General features: G+C 45.3%; 1 protein-coding gene across 1 annotated transcript; it reads left to right on the forward strand.

The window, feature by feature from the left end:
- The first annotated feature begins 1,154 nt into the window (after positions 1-1,154).
- On the forward strand, positions 1,155-7,454 carry c1h1orf43 (chromosome 1 C1orf43 homolog). The gene is made up of 7 exons (XM_061246913.1): positions 1,155-1,410; positions 2,696-2,797; positions 3,030-3,138; positions 3,273-3,326; positions 4,359-4,522; positions 5,699-5,757; positions 6,440-7,454. The coding sequence occupies exons 1-7, from the start codon at positions 1,342-1,344 to the stop codon at positions 6,645-6,647; spliced, it is 765 nt and encodes a 254-aa protein (XP_061102897.1). The 5' UTR covers positions 1,155-1,341; the 3' UTR covers positions 6,648-7,454.
- The last annotated feature ends 2,372 nt before the right edge of the window (positions 7,455-9,826 follow it).

Genomic DNA, 9,826 nt, shown 5'->3' on the forward strand with positions numbered 1-9,826 from the left:
GGCTGTTAGTGCAAGACTGAGGTGGGAATATTTCCCGCAAACAACCATGCCATCCTGTAATCTCTTCATGTCAATCTACTGAAATTGAGAAATCTCCTGGGAATGCTAAATTGTTGCAGGGTTTGCAGGGGACACTTCAAATGTACATTTTCACAATGCTTTATTGGTATGAACTACAGCTGTAAATATTGCAAAGGCAGGTGGAAATAATGAGCAAGAACAACACAATGAGCAATAACAATGTCAATACTGAATCAACAGAAATACAAAAAAAATATCTTGTCTGTTAGGATGGTCAGATTGGTCACTCAGTTTATCATCTCCCTACATCTGACTGGCGACACGATCCCTTACATTCCTTACCCACTTCAATTCTCAAGGTCATCACTGCAACTGTTCTTATTTGGCCAACTTGGTTAAATAAAAAATTGAAAATATATATTTAAAAAATATAAACATTTCAATTAGTTATTTGTTTTTAATTTTTTCTGCAATGTATCCATGGATGTATTCGGTGCAAGAGTGTTTTTTTCCTCATCCAGACCGGAGCAGTGGGAAGAATATGAGTTTATAGTTCAGTTTTAAAATCTAATGTCAGCAAACATGGATGGTGTGCCTTTTAACAGAAGGACAATGTAGCTTAGTTTATGGTTAAAATAAAGAGGGTAGGAAAATATTTATTGTACATAATGGATTTGAATTAGTACATTTCAGTTGAGAATCAATTGAACAATTTTGTGTGGAAGACTATTCTTTTGAAATTACTCATCTAAATATTTAGTCGTATAAATGCATATATGTAGCCTAAGATTGACTTTGTCTGTCTATGCAAGTCAGATAGTGTTTTAACTGGAAGATGGTTTTTAATTCCATATTTACTCATCTTTATGCTCTATGGATTGGTTAACAGTGAAGCTTTGAACAGCAAATTCCCTGCTGCTTGTTCATTGATCACTGCTACGGTGATCCATTGATTGTAAAGTGATGACAACACGGAGGCAAACCTGTACACTCGGGATTTGTTACAGACGGAAGTAAATTGATATACGTGGATTTTGGGATTAGCAGATTTCAGACTCCAAGACAGTAGGTGGCAATATTTCATAATATAGAGTGTCTCAATACCTACTTCCGGAACAAAGAACAAGTGGTCACATGACATTGACGATTGTAAATAATAGCGTTTGAGTCTGGGTTGCTTGTTGGTAGCGTTCCATGGATAAAACTGAACGTTCATCTTCAAAATTTGTATACATAGAAAACAAATGAAAGGAACGGGTTCAGATGAATAACTGATCAAACGCTACAGGCTCATTGTTTTTTTATTTTTGGGTTTTCAACATGGGGTCTAACACAACACCGACACTGTCAGGTGTGAACGTAGTGCTCGTTATGGCCTACGGAAGTCTGGTACGTTACCACTAGCTAGCTACGGCTAGCAAGTTAAATTTTCCTCTGAAATAACCTATGTTATGCCGATGTCGATTTTGCTAACACTTGGCTAACTTTATTATGTTAGGCAACCGTCTGCAAATATTGGCTGTCACCGTGAACATGGTTGGAAAACATTTGGCTAGCAGTAATCGATGATGTATCAGTAGCGCTAGCTTGCTAAATATAAGCTACATGCAAAACTTCCTGAGTAAATTCTCATGTTTTTTCATTGCTATGCGGGAGTCTTTAACGTTTTGAAATATAATAGATATTCAGCAAACATCAGCTACCCATCTATCCAGCAGGCATATTTAGTGGCGCTATGTGCGACATCGAAGTGTACAGTTTACTCTAACATGGAGCTTTAAGATTCATTATCTTTTGTGATGCAATCAGCACCGTATGTCAGGGGTTGGCTGAACTGCACAAGGTCACTGGTATATAAGGAAGACAATTCTTAGTCTAAATGCCATTTTGCTCATTAGGCTACCTCGCAGAGTGCTTGAGATCATTGTCTTAGTTCTCCGTCTGTATTCTTGTTTTCTGTCTCCAATGTCCATACGGAGGTGAGGCATGAATGTATTCTGCTCCCTCTACCTGGAATACCTTACGACACGATTTGAAACTTGATTTGGTCTCTCTTTGTTTTTAAATCTATGATTAAGGATTGAACGTCACTCTCACTGACATGTCTGTGTTCTGGCTCGATTTGGTTCCATGTATAATATTTCTGATGATTTGAACTAATTTGCTGTGTTAATTATTTCGTTATGTCTTCTGTCTGTAACTTGGTCTAACTGTCTTGCCCAGCTCACTCTGGAAAGATAGATTTAATTTCAACAAACCTTTCTTGGTTAGATTATTTAAATAAAATAAATGAAGAATACCTTGAGTAGAAAGTTGGCACTGACATTACTGTAAAAAATGTTCTATAATTAATTCTTTGAAGTTGTATGTAAATGGTTGGTTGGCATTTATATAGTGCCTTTATCCAATGTCCTGTACAATTGATGCTTCTCATTCACCCATTAATACACACACTCACACACCGACGGCAATTGGCTGCCATGCAAGGCGCCGACAAGCTCGTCAGGAGCTTTTGGGGGTTGGGCGTCTTGCTCAGGGACAGTTCGACACAGCCCGGGCGGGGGATCGAACCGGCAACCCTCCGACTGCCAGACGACTGCTCTTGCTGCCTGAGCCATGTCGCCTCATGTAGTAGCTTACACAGGAGTGAACATTAATGTCTACACATGTGTAGGTGTTTGTGTTGCTGTTCATCTTCGTGAAGAGGCAGATCATGCGCTTCGCCATGAAGTCTCGTAGAGGTCCGCACGTACCGCTGGGACACAACGCACCCAAGGTAAGCGCTTCCCTTTGCCTGTCAGCGCCAACAAACTCTCAAAGTTTTCCCTTGTCTTCTAGTTTCTCCTGAAATTATTTGAAGAAAGTTGTTGTGACTTGACCTCCCATTTTGACGTGTGGGCGAGTTCAATATGTGTACTTGTACTGTTTTGAACAGGGAACCCCCCTCTGCTTGTCTTGTTGGTATTGGCATTTTTGTATGTGATAAGAAGTGGATCTGTGTTCCCCAGGATTTGAAAGAGGAGATTGATTCGCGGTTATCGAAGGTGCACGACATCCGTTATGAGCCGCGGCTACTTTGCGAGGATGACGACCGTTTGAAGCACAGGGGCCAGAATGGTGAGGTGTCACATCGACTCTACCGTTGGCCCCAATATCTGCACCACAACTGATCTCTGGTAATAATATTAAATGAGGTTAGCTGCAATCTAGAGCCCCAGAAATGTTTACTAGTGTCTACTGTGTGCCTTCAGGTTGTTATAATTACCTGTACAGAATGAAGGCCCTGGATGCCATCAGAGACTCGGGTAAGAAAATGGCCATCGATGTACCCCTTTGTAATCTCATTACAACTCTGTACCTGGCAGTTGCCATGCCTGTCCGTTGTTTCTGTGGTCTTTATCACTCCGTCTTGTGTCCGGCCCTGGTGCTGTGACTGTAGTTGTGGTTGGGGTTGGCTCACTCCTCCCTCTCTCTCCCTGTCAGACATCCCTCTGCAGGAGATGGGGCTGTGACTGTAGTTGTGGTTCTCTCTCCCGGTCAGACATCCCTCTGCAGGAGATGGGGCTGTGACTGTAGTTGTGGTTCTCTCTCCCTGTCAGACATCCCTCTGCAGGAGATGGGGCTGTGACTGTAGTTGTGGTTCTCTCTCCCTGTCAGACATCCCTCTGCAGGAGATGGGGCTGTGACTGTAGTTGTGGTTGGGGTTGGCTCACTCCTCCCTGTCTCTCCCGGTCAGACATCCCTCTGCAGGAGATGGGGCTGTGACTGTAGTTGTGGTTCTCTCTCCCTGTCAGACATCCCTCTGCAGGAGATGGGGCTGTGACTGTAGTTGTGGTTCTCTCTCCCTGTCAGACATCCCTCTGCAGGAGATGGGGCTGTGACTGTAGTTGTGGTTGGGGTTGGCTCACTCCTCCCTCTCTCTCCCGGTCAGACATCCCTCTGCAGGAGATGGGGCTGTGACTGTAGTTGTGGTTCTCTCTCCCGGTCAGACATCCCTCTGCAGGAGATGGGGCTGTGACTGTAGTTGTGGTTCTCTCTCCCGGTCAGACATCCCTCTGCAGGAGATGGGGCTGTGACTGTAGTTGTGGTTCTCTCTCCCGGTCAGACATCCCTCTGCAGGAGATGGGGCTGTGACTGTAGTTGTGGTTCTCTCTCCCGGTCAGACATCCCTCTGCAGGAGATGGGGCTGTGACTGTAGTTGTGGTTCTCTCTCCCTGTCAGACATCCCTCTGCAGGAGATGGGGCTGTGACTGTAGTTGTGGTTCTCTCTCCCGGTCAGACATCCCTCTGCAGGAGATGGGGCTGTGACTGTAGTTGTGGTTCTCTCTCCCGGTCAGACATCCCTCTGCAGGAGATGGGGCTGTACCCCAGCGCGGTCACGGGCCGCAGCTTCCGCTCCTGGCTGCTGGAGCTGCGCAGCTCGCCCTCGCTGCTGAAGAGCCGCAGCAGCCTGATCCACAGCGTGCTGGAGGGCTACGACAGCGCCCGCAACGGCACGGGGGTCAGTCAGCGCTGCTGCCCGCTGCTCCTCCTTCTGACTGCTGCCCCCTTTGACTGCTGCCCCCTTTGACTGCTGCCCCCTTTGACTGCTGCCCCCTTTGACTGCTGCCCCCTTTGACTGCTCCCCCCTTTGACTGCTCCCCCCTTTGACTGCTGTCCCCTTTGACTGCTGTCCCCTTTGACTGCTGTCCCCTTTGACTGCTGCCCCCTTTGACTGCTCCCCCCTTTGACTGCTCCCCCCTTTGACTGCTCCCCCCTTTGACTGTTCCCCCCTTTGACTGCTCCCCCCTTTGACTGTTCCCCCCCCCCTTTGACTGTTCCCCCCCTTTGACTGCTCCCCCCCTTGACTGCTCCCCCCTTTGACTGCTCCCCCCTTTGACTGCTCCCCCCTTTGACTGCTGCCCCCTTTGACTGCTGCCCCCTTTGACTGCTGCCCCCTTTGACTGCTCCCCCCTTTGACTGCTCCCCTGTCACTCCGCCCCTCCTCATGTCTCTTATGGAGAAACATTTGAAAATGTCCATCCAGGCGGGATTTCTAAATTCCTAAAAATGTCAGATTAGGTTTGGCTATAATTCTATAAACCAGGAACAAAGACGGAGCCTAGTCCTATGTTCATGACGCCCGCCTGGCCTGGCCCGGCCCTGTTTTTTTAAAATCCAATATATGGTCACCCTACTTTGATGACTCTGCAAGAGCCACCTTTAGGCTTGCTTTGAACTCGCAGTTCACCCCGTCTGCCCTTCCAGTGCCTTCGCTGTTCAATAGCTTTCGTTTCTTTTTAATCTACACACATTGGCATTGACGTTTATGATACTTACTTGTCATGTTTCTATTTTTGAGAGCACAATATTAGCATTTTTCCAGCAGTTGTTAACTATAGACAAGTTATGTGCATCGTACAGAATAAAAAAAAAAAAGTTTTATAGCTACATCACGAGAGCCTGTTGAATAAAATAAGGCTAGTGTTTATCACTATTCCGTTTAAGATAATGTTGTTTGTTAACTTTTGGTTGTTTAAGATAATGAATCATTTAATATTTATACCATTCATTTACAATGTCTTGCATGGAGTCCTAATCATTGAGCGTATCATTGTTGATGATAATAAGGTGTGATAATAAGGTGATAATGATTTTTGGCCGTATTGACAGACCTTGACCTGTCTCTCTCTTGCAGGTCTTTGGGGAGGCAGAGTTTCTGAAATACCAGGAAGCTCTGACTCAGCTGGCGGCTGTGTGAGTATATCGAGCCGAACGCTCCCCCTCTCCTCACGCTGACTTCACTCTTCCCGTATGCTGCCGTGTCACTCACCCCTTTTCCCAACAAACCTATACTTAGTTGTGGTGCTCCGCTAACACACGTGGCTGAAATAGTTTTGGTAATGGAGGTACGCAAGGTGTTTTTACCAGTGTTAGAGCACAGCCGTGAACCTGAGACAAACTCAAATTCATCTCCATTTTACATTACGTTACGTGGCATTTAGCAGACGCTCTTATCCAGACCGACGTACAACAAAGTGCAAATCAAACACAAGAACAAGTGCCAAGAGGACCTGAGAGGACAGTACAGTTCCGAGTCCTAGTGTAAACATACAGAAATTCAGAACCCTTGAAGAGTACAATCAAGTTTCAAACTAGCATACCACAGTTGGCAGCTAGAATACAATGATACAACAGCCAATAAAAACAACAATACCTATACAAGTAACGATATCTATACATAAGTGCCATTACAGTCTAAATACCATGCCTTTAATTTCTTTGTGTACTGTAGAATAACCTTGCTGTCCAGTACGCATACAATTACAAATGCATGTGCTTTTATAATGGCAAGCTCCTATTGTGTCCTCTCTCTCGGTAGTCAGATTTTTACAACCCATATCTCTTTCTCTCTCTCGTTCTCTTTCTCCTTCCCCAGCGTGAAGGCCCACTCCAGCTCCTCCAGTCTGAACCAGCAGCATCAGTCTGCAGCCAAAGATCTGACCAGCTCCCCGGCCCCTCCTGCGTCCTCCACCATCCAGGTGACCTACCTGCCCTCCTCCGGCCAGCGCAGCAAGAGACCCAAACACTTCCTGGAGCTCAAGAACTTCAAGGACAACTACAACACACTGGAGAGCACGCTGTGAGGCCCGGAGCCTGGGGCTCGCCTGGCGGGCGAGGCAGCGCACGCGGCCTGCTGTGTGGGACACACACAGAGCTTTAACCGTGGGAGGCCCTGGAGAGGCATGAACCACACGGATGGATACTGCTGTGGGTCACGCACGACAGTGTCTCTTACTGTAAGTGTGGAGCTACACCCTGCGGCCCCGTTTTTATTTGGTTAAATTCCCAAGTTATTGAACTGCGGGAGAGACCCCCTCCCCTTCCAAAATCTCCCGTACTTCACGGACACCTGTTTGTACTGCTGTGCTACAGTAGGGGTGAATTGGGTAACCCGGAGTAGTAGACGGAAAGGTGCGACACTGTGATCCAGTAGAGAGGAATGAGTTCAAAGAGTGGTCAAATGTAGCATGCAGAATAGTACAGGGCCTAATTCATCCTAGTATAAACCAGCCGAGGACAGAATAGTGACGTCCACCATGGCCCACTTCAGTATCCTGCGGCCGTGGATCATGTATTAAATCGCAGAGTGCACAGCACCTGTCAAAGAACTATTGTATGTTTTTAACTGAATCAAAGAAACCTGAATTCTAATGCGATAAGTGCCCTTCTTGAATATATTTTATATTTCATATATACATCTGTAAATAGATGCAAGAATGTATTTTTAATTATGTGTGAAGTCTAGGGTTGTGTGAACTGTGTGTAGCTTGACCGTGGTGTAATTTAAACTGCTGTCTGTCAGGAGTGTCTTACCATTGTTGAAATTGTACTGTACCCATTTCTCTTTTTTTGGGCAGGATTAATCTGAGTAAATGAAACTTTGTCTATAATTTGACTGAACTGCATGGTGCTTTCTAGGCATTTTCCTCAGAGAATATTAATATTCCCACTCGCTCATAATGTTCCACAGCTTTATCAGTGAAGTGCCCAAGAGCCAAGCACGATGACTAATCACACAGGATCACTGCCAGATCTTAAAGAAGATCTCTAAACATCATGTGGCGTCTAAACCATGACACTGTTATTTGTGTGGAGCATGCAGCCGCCATGATGCAATTTCTTGGCTCAGCAGTTTGTGTACTAGAGCGTACTCCAGACCTCAGGCTATAATTGTATATAATTGTCTGAACGTGTTGAGACCCAGTCTTCCTAACTGATGGAATATTCCAAAAGGTGGTGAATCAAGAGCATATTTCAAAACTCACCGTTGCGTTCTCATGGCTGATTCCAGCATGCATGTCCCTGTAGTACAGTACTGTGCAAAAGTTTTAGGCAGGTGTGAAAAAATGCTGTAAAATAAGAATGCTTTAAAAAAATGGAAATGTTAATAGTTTATTTTTATCAATTAACAAAATGCAAAGTGAGTGAACAGGAGCTAATGATCATCAATTTAATACGTAGGTTGAAACGCAATCATTAACTGAAACGGAAACAGCTGTGTAGGAGGGTTACAATCGGGTGAAGAACAGCCAAACTCTGCTTCCAAGGTGAGGTTGCTGAAGAAGGTTTAATGTCAGAAGTCATACACCATGGCAAGACTGAGCACAGCAACAAGACACAAGGTAGTTATACTGCATCAGCAAGGTCTCTCCCAGGCAGAAATGTCAAGGCAGACGGGGGTTTCCAGATGTGCTGTCCAAGCTCTGTTGAAGAAGCACAAAGAAACGGGCAACGTTGAGGACCGTAGGCGCAGTGGTTGGCCAAGGTAGCTTACTTCCCTTCACAATCAGAAGATGTCCAGCACTGCCATCAGCTCAGAATTGGATGAAACCAGTGGGACCCAGGTACACCCATCTACTGTGAGGATAAGTCTGGTCAAAAGTGGTCTTCATGGAAGAATTGTGGCCAAAAAGCCATACCTCCGACATGGAAACAAAGGCAAGCGACTCAACTATGCACGAAAACACAGGAACTGGGATGCAGAAAAATGGCAGCAGGTTCTCTGGACTGATTAAATATTTTTTAAATATTTGGCTGTAGCAGAAGGCAGTTTGTTTGCCGAAGGGCTGGAGAGTGGTACAAGAATGAGTGTGTGCAGGCAACAGTGAAGCATGGTGCTGGTTCCTCGCAAGTTTGGGGCTGCATTTCTTCAAATGGAATTGGGGATTTGGTCAGAATTAATGGTCTCCTCAATGCTGAGAAGTAGTGGCCGATACTTATACAATACCATCAGGGAGGCATCTGATTGGCCCCAAATTGATTCTGCAGCAGGACAACGACCCCAAACATACAGCCAATGTCATTAAGAACTATCTGGAACAACCTACCTGCCGAGTTCCTTCAAAAACTGTGTGCAAGTATACCTAGAAGAATTGATGCTGTTTCAAAAGCAAAGGGTGGTCACACCAAATATTGATTTGATTTAGATTTTTCTTCTGTTCATTCACTTCTTCTGTTCATGCATTTTGTTAATTGATAAAAATAAACTATTAACATTTCTATTTTTGAAAGCATTCTTATTTTACAGCATACAGGGAATCAGGAGTGAGGACTAAGGTATAGTTGAAAAGGTGTGCTTTTAGTCTGTGAAATATGGGGCAGGATTCTTCTGTCCTGACAGTGGTAGGCAAGTCATTCCACCACTGAGGAACCAGAACGGAAAACAGGCGTGAATGTGCAGCTCGACTGCCAGGTGCTCGTAGAGAGGGAACCATAAGGCGACCAGAGCTGGCAGACTGGAGTGGTCTTGCCGGGGTGTAGGGAGCAATTAAAGATTGTATGTAAAGTGGGGCAGTCCCCTTAGCAGCCTGAAATGTCAACACTAGCGCCTTGAAGCGGACACGTGCGGCAATAGTAATAACTAGCTTTGGTTTTTAAACAAAGCAGTTGGTGGCCAAGTAGCCTGTAAGAAGGCTATCAGTTTCACCATTTCAGATGAAAAGTCACAATAAAGAGGCTAAATGGAAAATGAAAGTGGTTTTGATAAGCGATGGTCAAAATCAAGAGCTGCGTTCAGAAAACCAGCCTGCAATGTCCCCTCAGCTCCTTAAACATTCACAGTAACTGCATCACAGACTCCAAACAAATGTCTCAAATGGCAAAACAGAGCTGATGCTGCCTGCTAACTGATTGCTTAATGACTGCTGTAAATAGTTGAGAACAGGAGTGAGGAACAGCAGGGTGTTATACAGCATATACAGGCCTGACCGTGGGGAAGCAGAGGCTGTACTGCGGCGGCCATTTCATGTTCCAGTTCAGAGGG

The sequence above is a fragment of the Conger conger genome, chromosome 1, assembly GCF_963514075.1.
Source record: "Conger conger chromosome 1, fConCon1.1, whole genome shotgun sequence".
In the NCBI taxonomy this organism is placed as follows: domain Eukaryota; kingdom Metazoa; phylum Chordata; class Actinopteri; order Anguilliformes; family Congridae; genus Conger; species Conger conger.

Coding starts and splice junctions, on each gene's coding strand:
- c1h1orf43 (XM_061246913.1), top strand. CDS start 1,342: ATGGGGTCTAACACAACACCGACACTGTCAGGTGTGAACGTAGTGCTC. Junction 1,411..2,695: donor TTATGGCCTACGGAAGTCTG/GTACGTTACCAC, acceptor ACACATGTGTAG/GTGTTTGTGTTGCTGTTCAT. Junction 3,327..4,358: donor GGATGCCATCAGAGACTCGG/GTAAGAAAATGG, acceptor TCTCCCGGTCAG/ACATCCCTCTGCAGGAGATG.